Source organism: Trifolium pratense, linkage group LG1, assembly GCF_020283565.1.
Source record: "Trifolium pratense cultivar HEN17-A07 linkage group LG1, ARS_RC_1.1, whole genome shotgun sequence".
In the NCBI taxonomy this organism is placed as follows: Eukaryota; Viridiplantae; Streptophyta; class Magnoliopsida; order Fabales; family Fabaceae; genus Trifolium; species Trifolium pratense.
The window spans coordinates 11,503,168-11,520,601 of record NC_060059.1 but is presented as its reverse complement, the minus strand read 5'-3'; the positions used below and the strand labels follow the sequence as shown (position 1 = coordinate 11,520,601).

The 17,434-nt window shown below is 33.6% G+C and overlaps 3 protein-coding genes across 3 annotated transcripts; 1 reads left to right on the top strand and 2 right to left on the bottom strand.

Annotated features, from left to right (window-relative positions):
• Nucleotides 1-207: 207 nt before the first annotated feature.
• On the bottom strand, nt 208-2,167 carry LOC123921385 (glutathione S-transferase F13). Its single transcript, XM_045973939.1, has 3 exons — nt 1,741-2,167; nt 1,592-1,640; nt 208-1,176 (listed from the first exon to the last, which is right to left on the bottom strand). Exons 1-3 carry the CDS (start codon nt 1,885-1,887, stop codon nt 710-712), a joined length of 663 nt encoding a protein of 220 aa, XP_045829895.1. The 5' UTR covers nt 1,888-2,167; the 3' UTR covers nt 208-709.
• A 1,250-nt stretch (nt 2,168-3,417) lies between these two features.
• Nucleotides 3,418-6,471, bottom strand: LOC123921312 (autophagy-related protein 18a-like). Its single transcript, XM_045973837.1, has 4 exons — nt 5,790-6,471; nt 4,788-5,004; nt 4,163-4,289; nt 3,418-3,953 (listed from the first exon to the last, which is right to left on the bottom strand). Exons 1-4 carry the CDS (start codon nt 6,438-6,440, stop codon nt 3,863-3,865), a joined length of 1,086 nt encoding a protein of 361 aa, XP_045829793.1. The 5' UTR covers nt 6,441-6,471; the 3' UTR covers nt 3,418-3,862.
• A 5,156-nt stretch (nt 6,472-11,627) lies between these two features.
• LOC123921232 lies at nt 11,628-15,142 on the top strand. The gene has a single exon (XM_045973726.1). It carries the CDS (start codon nt 12,660-12,662, stop codon nt 13,338-13,340), a length of 681 nt encoding a protein of 226 aa, XP_045829682.1. The 5' UTR covers nt 11,628-12,659; the 3' UTR covers nt 13,341-15,142.
• The last annotated feature ends 2,292 nt before the right edge of the window (nt 15,143-17,434 follow it).

Sequence of the window (17,434 nt, the reverse complement as noted above, 5' to 3'; positions counted from 1 at the left end):
TAAAATAATGGAAGGAATGCGTAAGAGCTTACGTGATAGAAGATATGTTAAACAATATAGGAGCCCGTTTTAGTTGTTTAATAAAAAATAAAAATGGGTTTCCACCTTAATCCAAGGTAAGGAATTCAAAAGCATATATAGAAGAAATTACATTTAACTTCCTTCAAAGATATATAAGTTTGTTCGTTACATGTTAATTTGAAATAAAAGATAATCACATTTTAAGTTTTTTGATCTTGTTTGTTTCAGATTTTTTTAAATAAAATTCTAACAAATTGTTTTAGGTCCATAAATGGATGCTACTTTGATCAGCTTCTCCAAAAAATGCAGTACAATTCTTATTTGAGAGGATAAAATTTGGTACAATAGATGAGAGAGTATGCAGCATAAACACGAAAATGGATTCTCTGCCATTGGCCGGAAGACACAATCACATAGTCAACATGTTTGTAGTCATTTGATCAGGATCAGACGGTCTAGAAAAGTATGAATTTAATTTTTCATTTTATAAATTTAAAGTTTCCGTACTTAGATCCGAACCGTCAGATCAAGACCGAACGACTCTTAGCACATAGACCGTGTGAATGCGGGATTTTCCTGAATGTGGTGGATCTCAGTCAACATAAACAAAGTTTCATGAACATCCAATACTATATAGGATTATAGTAAGTAGAAGTACTAAATAATGCAATTGAGCCTAACAAAATAATCACTTCTGATCATTCTGACCAAAAGTCATACCACCCACAACTTTTTGGAAAGCAGGCCTAGAAGATATATCTTCCCACCAAGCCTTAACATGAATCCTTTCATTGATCATTGAAGCACAAGGTGTTTGCATAAAATAGTGAGTTTCAGATATATGACTAAGATCAGCAAGACTATAAAAATCTCCAGCAAGGTACTTTGTTGTGCTTAATTTTGCCTCATACACATCAAGCACAATCTTCAGCTTCTCCATGTTTGTTTCAATCACTGTCTTGTTTGGTTCTTGGCCTTGAAATGGAGCCACAAAGTATTCATAGATTATTGGTGATACTGCAGGGTCATAGTAGTGAGACTCTACCTCTGTCCACATTTTGACTAATGAAGCTTCTTTTATGTCTTTGTGCCTAATCAAATCAGGTCCAATTTCCTTGAATTTTTCAGCTACATATGAGGTTATGGCTCTTGATTCTTTATTGTGTAGTACATATAGTCACATAAAAAGGTTGCATCATTACAGGGTTAAAATATCAAATAGTTTAACTGTTATATACTACCGATGTAAAAATATTTACAATATCAGCAAATAACAATCATTCATATGTGTAACTTTAGAAGTAGTTACGATTAAACTCAAATATTTCTAATGATCGGACGGTTATGAACTTATGATTAGTTGTCTAGATTAAATTCAATTATCAGACATGCATGCATGGTTAGTTGTCTAGATTAGAAAAAGTTGAATTATCGAAAAAAATTAGAGAACAAACATATTAAACTAATCTCCTACTCCGTCGTTACTATAGTATTTATTTATATTTTAAATAAAATAAAAGGGTCATGCAGAGTGAAAAAAATGTACACAGAAAGAAAAAAGAAAGCATACCAAAGAGGGTGAGATCATCATCTTCAAGTACCGGAATCAAACCAAAGGGCTGCATGTTCAAATTAAGAAAAATTAGTAATTGGTGATTAATCAAGAAATGAAAAGTAGTGAAGATATATAACCTAGCTCTACTAGAAGTGATTATTTACATTTTTGTTGAGAAAAGGAGGCAGCTTATGCTCAGAAGCAAACACATTGACTGGAACAAGCTCGAAATCAACTTCTTTTTCATGCAAACAAATCATGGCACGAGTTGTGTTTGTCGACATGGCTAGACCATAAATCTTGAGCGCCATGTATTAGTTTTATTTGATCTACCACAAGCTGTGATAGACAGTGAGTGAAGCTAGCATATTTATGAAGAAGTCTTGGACACCAAACCTGAAATTTGACTATGTGGAGGTTTGAATTGAATTTGTCGTTTATCTATATCATGCCAAAATTTCACCTATACTATATTGTTTGCATGAAATCAAGGTGAAAATTAGTGTCAGATTTGAATTTGTTATTGTCACATGTGCAGTCCCTCCAAATTTGTTACCACTGCCATGCAATAAAATAGTACATATACATTTGTGTATTTGAGTTTCTTTGTTATTGCAATCAAATATTTAATTGTGATGTTTTTGAGTTTCTTTTTTATTTAAGTTTTTATTAACGTACATGCGCCTTGATTTACACTGCTGTATCTTGTACCCGTACTTGTATTCAGTACCGCTATCATACCTGTACCTATGCATCCTAGGCAATGTTGTCAATTGTGGATAGCAGATTGTTAAAATTCCGCTATGCAGCAGTGCTATATCACCACTATAGCAGCTATTAGACAACATTCTGTATTAAATAGCGTATTGAGGGACAGTATCAATTTGTCCAAATTACGCTACGCTATAGTGCCACTATAGTGACTATTTAACAACATTGATCCTAGGTTCATCCTAAAGAATTACTATCAAATGTTTTACAATATATATATCTGTTACTCTATAACATACTACTATGATTTTTACACTGTAGGATTACACTACTATACTTATATGATATATTCCATGCAGATGGTTTATCTCAGAATGTAATAGACATGTTAGAAAATGGGCAACTTGTTATGATGTCAGTCAATTATTATTTTCTTCTGCCAAACTAATATGCAGCTTAAACCTTACATCGAAAAGTTAAAATTAGTACTACTACAGTACTTATTTACCATTTTTTTATTGCATTGGAAAAGTAAATTCATGATTTATATATGCACAGAACAAATAAAATTGGAGTAACACATGACAGAGCAAAATACAGATACTTGTTCAAAAAAAAGAGCAAAATACAGATAGATAAATCCAATAAATAATCACTGATCCACTTCAGTCAAACACAACTTTCAGAGCATAATCTTCCTTTGAAATAGGATCTTTCACTCATGCTGTGTTTACCTGTGTAGGCTGTGTTAAGCACGTGTCTTGAAAAAATCACAAAACTCATAAAACTTTGTGAAAGAAACGAAGTATTTGAGCATAAAAAAATATTTTTTTTTTTATAGCTACGAAGTATCCACTGACTTCTTGCGATGACAAATCTCCATCAAGATTTTTTTCATTCGAACAAATTACTTCAAACCCAATGCCTTTGTTATTTTGAAAAGTCACTTTGAACAAATTATTTTGCAGTATCCTTAGAACTGGACACAGATTCCTTATTAATATTATGCAAGTCCTTCTGGACAATGTGAGTAAGTGGACAATAATAATAAGAATAAACATTGTCATATACCATTCCATGCTGGTGAGTGAGAGATAGAGAAAGAAAAAACTGAAAATGTGATGGGAAAATAATAGACAGAAAAGAGTACATTGCTTGAATATCAAAATGAAAACCAAAATTTGAAATTTACAACCTTTAGTATCTGCTTGTCAAAAAAAACCTTCAGAATATGCTATAAGTTCAACCTCTTGAAGATCTTCACAAAAATTTCTACTTCTCACGTTCACATTAAAGACGGATCAAGCATTAATGTGAATGGTGGCATGACTAAAAGGCATAATTTCATCCATTTTCTGAGGGCTAATGAATCATTAAAACTCTCATAAAGTTGTTTAATCATCCACTCACTAAGCTACTCTTTCCATCTTTCTATCAAGCCATCAAGGTGATGGTAATGTTAGTTCTGCCTACATCTACAAAATAATGTGTCTAATTAGATTCATAGTAAAGAACTATAACTAACGATTGAAACGCCAGCACAGATATTATTGCAGATTCATCTAACGTATCATCTCACGAGGCTATTTCTGGTTTTAGAAAGTTATGAGATTCAAGTTGAGTCATCTTTCCACCATGCACTGGGTCAAACTGACATCGATAGAAGCTGCAAAGAACAATCAACTCTAGATCATTAACATGAACGACCGCTTGGTAGTAGCAAGCGTTTTGAATGTAAAAGTGTATACCACGAAAGCATACATACGCTACAGAAGAACCATCCATTCATTAATCACAACACCTAAAATAAATAAAAAAAAAGATGTAGACGGCACCCGACAGATTATTACATTTAGTCATTTTCTGAAATATTACCTTCCATCCATGCCAAGAATTGTGAGTGTATTGTTTTGGTCGCCAAATGCAACAGTGCAGCGACAGTCTTCATTTAAGTGAAATTGAGCAAATGACCACTCTGAATTGAAATACTTTGGCAATACTCCTGCAAGGAAAAATCAACACGTGATTAAGGAAAGAGGAAACATGAATTATTCACTTTTTTTATAGAGTTAAATATCAAGAAATTCTTAAACTGAAACCATAAAATACTTCATAGACCTTCAACATTGGGCCCGGATCAATTAAACCAAGAAACTAAGGAGAAACTCAAGTCTCAAACACATGGGAAAAGGATTAATTGCATTAAATTACACGAAAGTAGGTTTGTGTAATACAGCCAAATGAGGAATAATTTCTTGTGCAACTTAATGGCATTGTTAGGGTATAACTTCCTGTCTCTAGAACAACCACTTGATCTTGAAAACCATCTTGGAAGAAATGGGGTTTAGCTTTGTTATGGTAACTCACTAACTTGAGAAGCACAGACCTAGCTCAATGCCATTAATTTAACATTTGTGTCTTTCATTACGATTCAACCCATGAATAATATCAACAACAAATGAAAACTAATAATCAAGTTTGGAACAAACAGACGAATTACCTTTAATTTTAATGAATGGTAGAGATGAGCTGAATGATGCAATGGAAGCATCAGCAGAATTTGATGAACTCTGTGACTTCTCAAGCTCTGTGTTGCTATTATTAACCTTAAGGCTGAAAACATGGACGGTACCCTTGTCACTTGAGACTGCTAACCACTGAGCAGTAGAACTGAATGCCAAACTGTAGATCTCTGCTGCATTTGCACCCCTTCTTACCTAATTTTGATTCCAAGAAGTTTATATATCAGTTGAGAAAAACATAAAAGCTTGAATTATCCATATTAGACAAGAACTTTCATCCATTAAGGGCCCGTTTGGATTCGGCTTATTTTTTAGCTTATGAAAATAGCTTATGCAAATAAATAAAGTTTTATGTTAATTTATAAGTTTTCGCCATAAGCTCAAAAATAAGCCAATCCAAACGGGCACTAAACCATTAATTGAAGAATCTTGAGAAATCCGAATTGAGAAACTTAATGTAAGACACACATTTTGATTCCCATATGAGATTATCAGTTTATCTTATAAGAGCTTATCATATAAGTACTTATGTATATGCTATTCTATAACAAAAAATAAAGTTAAACTGTTTACATATAAGCTATAAGATGTTTTCATTAGGTATCGTGAAGAGCTAATGAAAATAAGCTGAAAACAACTTATATCATGTCATGAGCTGGTTCTATAAAAGCTCTCTCAAATCATCCACAAGTGTGCATATCTAAGTTCAAATAATTCAATCCTAACCGACCCTTGAAAACATTCAGCATTTTAAATCATCCCAACCAATCAACACTAGCACTTTTTTCAATTTTATTAACCTCAACCATTATCTTCATTATACTAAGTAGTCTACTAAGTTGCTATACACAATTTTCGAACCTAAAACCTACTTAGCTTTCGTGTAATCCATTTCGTAGCTCACAAGTACTTAACCTAGCACAAAACACAAAACCTAAAACAACTCACTCAACCATAATCTTACAAAGAACAGAACATACTTCCTGAAGCAGAGCACCATTCTCCGTATCGAAAACACGAATAAGCGTTCCTCTAGTACTAGCAGTGGCTAGAAACTTTCCATCAATCGTGAGACCAAAACACGCCAAACTCGAATCATGAGCCCAAACATAATTAATCTTCTTCTTCGCATAATGATCCACACGAACCTGACCTTTCTGCAATCCAGGACACACCATCACCATCGAATCAGCGAGCTGAGAAACAACACAAAGCCCCTTAGGGTTCGAAAAAGTCTCCACCTGACTAATAACCTTGAAATCCTTGAAATTGTAAACATAAACCTTAAACTCCAATACAACTACAATCATATCTCGCCGGAGACGAACACCGCGAACAGAGGTTCGGAATGTTAACGTACCGAATGACTCGCCGCGGTGATCATCCCAGATTATGACTTTGTTAGGAGGGAAGTGAGGGTGAGAGCCATTCCCGACGAGAGCGAGTATGTTTGAACGGAAAAGCATCTCGACGTGGTTGAAACCGTCGGAAGGGAATATTCGGCGGAAAAGATGGCGGAGGGGATCGCAGGTGAAGACACGGAAGCCTGTGGATGTTGAGGTGGAGAAGCAGGTGTGGTCTTGGTTGAAGGAGAGTGTGTGGAGTGAGGAGGATTGAGAATTGGGAAGCATTGTTGTTGAGAGAGGTGGATTTGGATTAGGGTTTGGGAATGGAGTTGATGAAGAAGAAGAAGATGATGATGATGATGAAGAGTGGCCATTTGAAATTCAATTAATAGTTCGCGCGATATCGTTTTTTTCAGTTACAATAGGATTTCTAGTTTCATTGTTTCAATCTGTTTTTTTTTTTAGATAAAAAGTTTCAATAGGATTTCTAATGGATAACTTGGAAATTCAATTTTTTTTTTAACCAAACAAACTTAATTCATATTATTAACTAATAAATGTTAATACATAAGGGAATAATCTCAAATATATGGAAACTAGCTTAAACATTGGCCGCCCAAACTTGGAAATTCAACCTTATGTGTTTTGACAATTGATATTCCCACATTTGATAGTTAATTCCCACACCTTAAAAACACTTTTACTACCCACAATTTACTTTTTGAACATTACAATTATCTTTTGGAAATTAAAGTAGAGAGCGTACAGATGTATAAAAAATATTTGATTAGGAGAAGATAATTTATCTTGTATGTCTTACCGATTCTGTGATAAAGATTAGTCACTATTAAACAGTGGTGAAAATTTAATATTAATATTATAGTAACCAAAAAAAGTAAAGTTTTTTTTTTTAATATATAAGTGAATAAAATGTATATTAATAAAGAAGTATTAGGTTACAATGACACTTATAAAGAAGAGAGCATTATGTGCTATTTAAACAAGCTAATAAATCAAATGCACCAATTAGAATAAATATAGCATAAATTGTTCTCTCTCCTACTAATAAACCAAAACCAAGAAACAAACTTGATATTCTCCAATAGATTATGATGATGATGATGATGATGATGATGATGATGATAAGGATTAATCAATGCCCCTCTAAAAATAACATGATTATGAAGGGACCAAATGCACCAAGTAGTTGCACACCATATGATAAGTGTCAAAAAGTAGTTAAATATCTTACTCAATTAAGGCAATTATCGACTGATTTTCAAAGATATTTATAATTAAAACCCCAAAACTTTGTACATTTTAACTAAAGATATTTTTATATCCTAATCCTAACTTTTTAAGCTTGCATGATCAAAAGAGGAGAAAAATTAGCGACCAATTTAAAGAAAATCTTGGAAAACAAGCAAAGAATTCTACACGTGTCAAATAACCCCTTCACCAAGCCAAAATGGTGGCTGAGCGACCAGGTGGTGGCTGAGCGACCAATTTAAAGAAAATCTTGGGCATCAAGCTTCAACTTTTATACGTGTCAGAAAGCCCCTTCACCAAGGCAAGGTGGTGGCTGAGCGACCAGGTGGTGGCTGAGCGACCAATTGATGCCTATAAATAGCAAATCACTCTTACAACAAAGAAAAAAATTCGGAGAGTTCAAAGACAGAGCAATTAAATTAGAATTAAGCTTAGGTCATAGGCAAGAGAAGGTGGATCCATCCAACTTGAGAGATCAAGGGATTGATGTGCACTCTTTGTTCCTCTTTCCACATTTGTAAGTTTACCACCATGACAATGAGTGGCTAAATCTTTTGTTGTTGGGATTAGGTGTAGCTCATTCATAAATATGTACAACTCTTAATCATGTTATATATGTTTTAATTTATCATCAACTTAGTGTTATCTTTGATTTGCATGTTTATCTTTAAGATTTGAATTGTTATAGACATATTTCACTTTGAATCAAATGGAAAAGATAATCACTTATTAAAAATCCTAAAACTCTAGACATAGATTTAGGTTTTTAATATTCACTTTTGTATTGAAACTTAATGCTGTTGTGTTATTCAAATGTTTCGAGACATCGGAGTTTAAATAATACAATTTAGCCGTTATATTAATTATTCAATCGAGACATCGAGGATTAATAAGTATAACGTGATTCTTGTCGTTATCTGGACACAGAAACGTCCGTGAGCAATACGTGATATGTTGATGATTAGTTAAAATATATATGAATGTTTTAGAAACGTACATATAAGTGAAAGAGTGAAGTCTAATCCCGACAACCTTTTCTCTCTGAATCTTTAATCACATTTTTATTTACATTTATATGCTTTTGCAAGTTTTTACAACAAAACAAACTTTAAATACTTCACTTAAAATTATGGTAATTGTTGAACGGTTTTTAATATCACACTAGTCCCTGTGGAGACGATAATTCTAAAACTTACTTTTGTACTTTCAACAAAATGGCGCCATTGCCGGGGACTGGCGTTTAGATATTGGAGCATTTCAACAATTTGTATTCTTTTAAGTATTTGTACATATTTGTTTATATTGTATAGTTTTTGCTTGCACTAATCCTTCTTTGCTAGACAAAGAAAGTTGTTTTTCTTGTTTGTTGAATCCTTTTTTCAGATTCCCCATTAAAAGTTAAATCATGACTGATCGTGGTTATTACAACTTTTATACTCCGGGTGAGTATGAATCATATCAACAGTTTCCTCCTTATAATTATGGGCAAACTTCAGAGGCTAGATTGGAGGAGACCATGATTAAATTCATGGAAATGCAGCAGCAACAAAACCAACAGTGGCAACAATATCTGAAAAACAGTCTTGCACGGGCCAAAAATTTGGAAAATCAGCTTGTTCAGTTGGCTAAACAGTTAGCCAATAACAATAACCAAGGAGGAACATTTCAAACCAACACACAAACCACTCCTGACGAGAAAGATAATATTCTAAATGAGGAAAGAATGTTCGAAGGATGTGGTGTAAAGAAAATAGTGAAATAAATAGATACACTGCATGAAGTTGAACTTCCTCAAGAATTGCCATGTACGGAGGAAGCTAACACTGTTGATAAGGAACAAGTGATGATGGTTGCGGAGGAAAATAAAGGATTATTTAGCAAGGAAGAATCATGTGAACAAAAGAAGGAGATGAAAAACAAGGCGGAGATTGACTGGGTCATAGACGAAATATGTGCCTTGTTCAATATGAAGCAATTGGGGAGGATATGGACTCCGCAATATCTATATCTCAAGTTCATGGAGTTCCTCCCTAACCGAAAGAAAAAGACGGATAATGTGCTTTCCGTCTCATTTTGGCCACCCTAACCAAAAAGGCGTCAAGCTAATGACGTAAAAGAAGCGCTTGTTGGGAGGCAACCCAATTTTCTTTCCTTTACTTTTATTTAAAGCATTTTTAGTTTCTTATATGTTATAATAGTTTTTGAACATGTTGTCCAATCACTTTTGAAAACAAAGTCTTTGAATTGGTGTGAATTTCATTTGAAATTCTGTTTTCTGCTATAGTCGCTGAGCGAGACCCTTGCTCGCTAAGCGAGCTTATCAGAGCTTTTGGAAATTCTGACAAAAGCCTAGGGTTGTATGTTTTACCTTGTTGTAAATGCAGGCATAACTTCATTTTCTTGGCCTGAGGACAGTCCACACTTGTTGAAGAGGGAGAATAGCAGAAGCAGAAGATTAAAGCACGCCATATACAGTGACATTTTATTGTTTCAGTCATTAAATTCATGTTTTATGTTTATTGCAAATGTTGACTGAAATTTTTGTAAACATACATGGTTTAAACTTTTGTGATTGTTACATGTGCATATGAATTGAAAAGTTTAAGTGTGTGATTGATCAAATTCAAATGCATGGTTAAAATGACTTTTCTTTTAAATTGCATTGCTTGAGGTCAAATCTTTGTGATTATCTTTGAATGTTAGGATGAATTTGAACTAAGTAGCTTTATTCAAATTTGATTTCATCCATTCCTCCTTAACATGATTGATTGATTATGAATCACATAGACCTAGCCGGGTGAGATTGTGTGAACCTTCCATTGTATATATATTTGAGAGCCGGCAATTGTGTTTAACTCTGTTGATTTTAACTGAATCTTGCTATTACTTGATGTGTTTGAAGTCATGGAAATGATCAAGGCCATGTTTCTTTTTGAGTGGTAACTACTTAAGCCAAAATAACCTACCTTGTGAGTTAGTGTGATCCTTTGCTACCCCCTTGAGCCAAAAAAAAAAAAAAATTTGGAATTTTGTTTGATTTTGAACCCTTTAACCACAATAAAGAAAAACAATGACTTAACCCTTGTCTTAGGATGATTGAGCATTGAATTTAAGTATAGTTGAAAACAAGTTGGGGAGAAAGAGGTTATTTGTTTGTTTGAAAAAAAAAAAAAAAAAAAAAAAAAATAGAAATTGTGTCAAAACAAAAGAATCACCAAAAGTAAAGAATGGGGAAAGTGAAAGAGGATGAATAGCTTATGTAATGTAATGAAGATACTCAAAATTTATGCTCTCTTATCCTTAAAGGCTTTTTGAATCCAAAGAAAAACAATGAATTTTTGTAGCCTAGCCCCATTACAAGCTTAAGAAAGACCTTAGTGATCTATGATTGATAACATGTCTTGTGATTATGTTGAGATGTATGTTTGAATTGATTTGTTGTGAACACATTGCTTGGATTGAGAGAAACACTACACCCTTGAGTTGAAACACTTGTGAGAATTGTGATTCTAGTTGATTGTCTTGTTGATTTGGAAAGTTTGAAATCTTACTTGAATTTTGAAACTATTTCACATTCATGCTTTGATTCTTTGATGATTATGAAGGTTTGATTTTGAACTTGCAATAAATTGAATCATGCAAACTTGAAATGATTTAAAACCAAAGTTTTTTGATTGCAAAGCTTGAATGAATTATGCACTAATGAGGTTTGAACCATATTTTGAGAGTTTATTTTGGACTTTTGTTTGAGGACAAACAAAGTTCTAAGTTGGGGAGAGTTGATAAGTGCCAAAAAGTAGTTAAATATCTTACTCAATTAAGGCAATTATCGACTGATTTTCAAAGATATTTATAATTAAAACCCCAAAACTTTGTACATTTTAACTAAAGATATTTTTATAGCCTAATCCTAACTTTTTAAGCGTGCATGATCAAAAGAGGAGAAAAATTAGCGACCAATTTAAAGAAAATCTTGGAAAACAAGCAAAGAATTCTACACGTGTCAAATAACCCCTTCACCAAGCCAAAATGGTGGCTGAGCGACCAGGTGGTGGCTGAGCGACCAATTTAAAGAAAATCTTGGGCATCAAGCTTCAACTTTTATACGTGTCAGAAAGCCCCTTCACCAAGGCAAGGTGGTGGCTGAGCGACCAGGTGGTGGCTGAGCGACCAATTGATGCCTATAAATAGCAAATCACTCTTACAACAAAGAAAAAAATTCGGAGAGTTCAAAGACAGAGCAATTAAATTAGAATTAAGCTTAGGTCATAGGCAAGAGAAGGTGGATCCATCCAACTTGAGAGATCAAGGGATTGATGTGCACTCTTTGTTCCTCTTTCCACATTTGTAAGTTTACCACCATGACAATGAGTGGCTAAATCTTTTGTTGTTGGGATTAGGTGTAGCTCATTCATAAATATGTACAACTCTTAATCATGTTATATATGTTTTAATTTATCATCAACTTAGTGTTATCTTTGATTTGCATGTTTATCTTTAAGATTTGAATTGTTATAGACATATTTCACTTTGAATCAAATGGAAAAGATAATCACTTATTAAAAATCCTAAAACTCTAGACATAGATTTAGGTTTTTAATATTCACTTTTGTATTGAAACTTAATGCTGTTGTGTTATTCAAATGTTTCGAGACATCGGAGTTTAAATAATACAATTTAGCCGTTATATTAATTATTCAATCGAGACATCGAGGATTAATAAGTATAACGTGATTCTTGTCGTTATCTGGACACAGAAACGTCCGTGAGCAATACGTGATATGTTGATGATTAGTTAAAATATATATGAATGTTTTAGAAACGTACATATAAGTGAAAGAGTGAAGTCTAATCCCGACAACCTTTTCTCTCTGAATCTTTAATCACATTTTTATTTACATTTATATGCTTTTGCAAGTTTTTACAACAAAACAAACTTTAAATACTTCACTTAAAATTATGGTAATTGTTGAACGGTTTTTAATATCACACTAGTCCCTGTGGAGACGATAATTCTAAAACTTACTTTTGTACTTTCAACAAAATGGCGCCATTGCCGGGGACTGGCGTTTAGATATTGGAGCATTTCAACAATTTGTATTCTTTTAAGTATTTGTACATATTTGTTTATATTGTATAGTTTTTGCTTGCACTAATCCTTCTTTGCTAGACAAAGAAAGTTGTTTTTCTTGTTTGTTGAATCCTTTTTTCAGATTCCCCATTAAAAGTTAAATCATGACTGATCGTGGTTATTACAACTTTTATACTCCGGGTGAGTATGAATCATATCAACAGTTTCCTCCTTATAATTATGGGCAAACTTCAGAGGCTAGATTGGAGGAGACCATGATTAAATTCATGGAAATGCAGCAGCAACAAAACCAACAGTGGCAACAATATCTGAAAAACAGTCTTGCACGGGCCAAAAATTTGGAAAATCAGCTTGTTCAGTTGGCTAAACAGTTAGCCAATAACAATAACCAAGGAGGAACATTTCAAACCAACACACAAACCACTCCTGACGAGAAAGATAATATTCTAAATGAGGAAAGAATGTTCGAAGGATGTGGTGTAAAGAAAATAGTGAAAGAAATAGATACACTGCATGAAGTTGAACTTCCTCAAGAATTGCCATGTACGGAGGAAGCTAACACTGTTGATAAGGAACAAGTGATGATGGTTACGGAGGAAAATAAAGGATTATTTAGCAAGGAAGAATCATGTGAACAAAAGAAGGAGATGAAAAACAAGGCGGAGATTGACTGGGTCATAGACGAAATATGTGCCTTGTTCAATATGAAGCAATTGGGGAGGATATGGACTCCGCAATATCTATATCTCAAGTTCATGGAGTTCCTCCCTAACCGAAGGAAAAAGACGGATAATGTGCTTTCCGTCTCATTTTGGCCACCCTAACCAAAAAGGCGTCAAGCTAATGACGTAAAAGAAGCGCTTGTTGGGAGGCAACCCAATTTTCTTTCCTTTACTTTTATTTAAAGCATTTTTAGTTTCTTATATGTTATAATAGTTTTTGAACATGTTGTCCAATCACTTTTGAAAACAAAGTCTTTGAATTGGTGTGAATTTCATTTGAAATTCTGTTTTCTGCTATAGTCGCTGAGCGAGACCCTTGCTCGCTAAGCGAGCTTATCAGAGCTTTTGGAAATTCTGACAAAAGCCTAGGGTTGTATGTTTTACCTTGTTGTAAATGCAGGCATAACTTCATTTTCTTGGCCTGAGGACAGTCCACACTTGTTGAAGAGGGAGAATAGCAGAAGCAGAAGATTAAAGCACGCCATATACAGTGACATTTTATTGTTTCAGTCATTAAATTCATGTTTTATGTTTATTGCAAATGTTGACTGAAATTTTTGTAAACATACATGGTTTAAACTTTTGTGATTGTTACATGTGCATATGAATTGAAAAGTTTAAGTGTGTGATTGATCAAATTCAAATGCATGGTTAAAATGACTTTTCTTTTAAATTGCATTGCTTGAGGTCAAATCTTTGTGATTATCTTTGAATGTTAGGATGAATTTGAACTAAGTAGCTTTATTCAAATTTGATTTCATCCATTCCTCCTTAACATGATTGATTGATTATGAATCACATAGACCTAGCCGGGTGAGATTGTGTGAACCTTCCATTGTATATATATTTGAGAGCCGGCAATTGTGTTTAACTCTGTTGATTTTAACTGAATCTTGCTATTACTTGATGTGTTTGAAGTCATGGAAATGATCAAGGCCATGTTTCTTTTTGAGTGGTAACTACTTAAGCCAAAATAACCTACCTTGTGAGTTAGTGTGATCCTTTGCTACCCCCCTTGAGCCAAAAAAAAAAAAAAATTTGGAATTTTGTTTGATTTTGAACCCTTTAACCACAATAAAGAAAAACAATGACTTAACCCTTGTCTTAGGATGATTGAGCATTGAATTTAAGTATAGTTGAAAACAAGTTGGGGAGAAAGAGGTTATTTGTTTGTTTGAAAAAAAAAAAAAAAAAAAAAAAAAAAAATAGAAATTGTGTCAAAACAAAAGAATCACCAAAAGTAAAGAATGGGGAAAGTGAAAGAGGATGAATAGCTTATGTAATGTAATGAAGATACTCAAAATTTATGCTCTCTTATCCTTAAAGGCTTTTTGAATCCAAAGAAAAACAATGAATTTTTGTAGCCTAGCCCCATTACAAGCTTAAGAAAGACCTTAGTGATCTATGATTGATAACATGTCTTGTGATTATGTTGAGATGTATGTTTGAATTGATTTGTTGTGAACACATTGCTTGGATTGAGAGAAACACTACACCCTTGAGTTGAAACACTTGTGAGAATTGTGATTCTAGTTGATTGTCTTGTTGATTTGGAAAGTTTGAAATCTTACTTGAATTTTGAAACTATTTCACATTCATGCTTTGATTCTTTGATGATTATGAAGGTTTGATTTTGAACTTGCAATAAATTGAATCATGCAAACTTGAAATGATTTAAAACCAAAGTTTTTTGATTGCAAAGCTTGAATGAATTATGCACTAATGAGGTTTGAACCATATTTTGAGAGTTTATTTTGGACTTTTGTTTGAGGACAAACAAAGTTCTAAGTTGGGGAGAGTTGATAAGTGCCAAAAAGTAGTTAAATATCTTACTCAATTAAGGCAATTATCGACTGATTTTCAAAGATATTTATAATTAAAACCCCAAAACTTTGTACATTTTAACTAAAGATATTTTTATAGCCTAATCCTAACTTTTTAAGCGTGCATGATCAAAAGAGGAGAAAAATTAGCGACCAATTTAAAGAAAATCTTGGAAAACAAGCAAAGAATTCTACACGTGTCAAATAACCCCTTCACCAAGCCAAAATGGTGGCTGAGCGACCAGGTGGTGGCTGAGCGACCAATTTAAAGAAAATCTTGGGCATCAAGCTTCAACTTTTATACGTGTCAGAAAGCCCCTTCACCAAGGCAAGGTGGTGGCTGAGCGACCAGGTGGTGGCTGAGCGACCAATTGATGCCTATAAATAGCAAATCACTCTTACAACAAAGAAAAAAATTCGGAGAGTTCAAAGACAGAGCAATTAAATTAGAATTAAGCTTAGGTCATAGGCAAGAGAAGGTGGATCCATCCAACTTGAGAGATCAAGGGATTGATGTGCACTCTTTGTTCCTCTTTCCACATTTGTAAGTTTACCACCATGACAATGAGTGGCTAAATCTTTTGTTGTTGGGATTAGGTGTAGCTCATTCATAAATATGTACAACTCTTAATCATGTTATATATGTTTTAATTTATCATCAACTTAGTGTTATCTTTGATTTGCATGTTTATCTTTAAGATTTGAATTGTTATAGACATATTTCACTTTGAATCAAATGGAAAAGATAATCACTTATTAAAAATCCTAAAACTCTAGACATAGATTTAGGTTTTTAATATTCACTTTTGTATTGAAACTTAATGCTGTTGTGTTATTCAAATGTTTCGAGACATCGGAGTTTAAATAATACAATTTAGCCGTTATATTAATTATTCAATCGAGACATCGAGGATTAATAAGTATAACGTGATTCTTGTCGTTATCTGGACACAGAAACGTCCGTGAGCAATACGTGATATGTTGATGATTAGTTAAAATATATATGAATGTTTTAGAAACGTACATATAAGTGAAAGAGTGAAGTCTAATCTCGACAACCTTTTCTCTCTGAATCTTTAATCACATTTTTATTTACATTTATATGCTTTTGCAAGTTTTTACAACAAAACAAACTTTAAATACTTCACTTAAAATTATGGTAATTGTTGAACGGTTTTTAATATCACACTAGTCCCTGTGGAGACGATAATTCTAAAACTTACTTTTGTACTTTCAACAAAATGGCGCCATTGCCGGGGACTGGCGTTTAGATATTGGAGCATTTCAACAATTTGTATTCTTTTAAGTATTTGTACATATTTGTTTATATTGTATAGTTTTTGCTTGCACTAATCCTTCTTTGCTAGACAAAGAAAGTTGTTTTTCTTGTTTGTTGAATCCTTTTTTCAGATTCCCCATTAAAAGTTAAATCATGACTGATCGTGGTTATTACAACTTTTATACTCCGGGTGAGTATGAATCATATCAACAGTTTCCTCCTTATAATTATGGGCAAACTTCAGAGGCTAGATTGGAGGAGACCATGATTAAATTCATGGAAATGCAGCAGCAACAAAACCAACAGTGGCAACAATATCTGAAAAACAGTCTTGCACGGGCCAAAAATTTGGAAAATCAGCTTGTTCAGTTGGCTAAACAGTTAGCCAATAACAATAACCAAGGAGGAACATTTCAAACCAACACACAAACCACTCCTGACGAGAAAGATAATATTCTAAATGAGGAAAGAATGTTCGAAGGATGTGGTGTAAAGAAAATAGTGAAAGAAATAGATACACTGCATGAAGTTGAACTTCCTCAAGAATTGCCATGTACGGAGGAAGCTAACACTGTTGATAAGGAACAAGTGATGATGGTTACGGAGGAAAATAAAGGATTATTTAGCAAGGAAGAATCATGTGAACAAAAGAAGGAGATGAAAAACAAGGCGGAGATTGACTGGGTCATAGACGAAATATGTGCCTTGTTCAATATGAAGCAATTGGGGAGGATATGGACTCCGCAATATCTATATCTCAAGTTCATGGAGTTCCTCCCTAACCGAAGGAAAAAGACGAATAATGTGCTTTCCGTCTCATTTTGGCCACCCTAACCAAAAAGGCGTCAAGCTAATGACGTAAAAGAAGCGCTTGTTGGGAGGCAACCCAATTTTCTTTCCTTTACTTTTATTTAAAGCATTTTTAGTTTCTTATATGTTATAATAGTTTTTGAACATGTTGTCCAATCACTTTTGAAAACAAAGTCTTTGAATTGGTGTGAATTTCATTTGAAATTCTGTTTTCTGCTATAGTCGCTGAGCGAGACCCTTGCTCGCTAAGCGAGCTTATCAGAGCTTTTGGAAATTCTGACAAA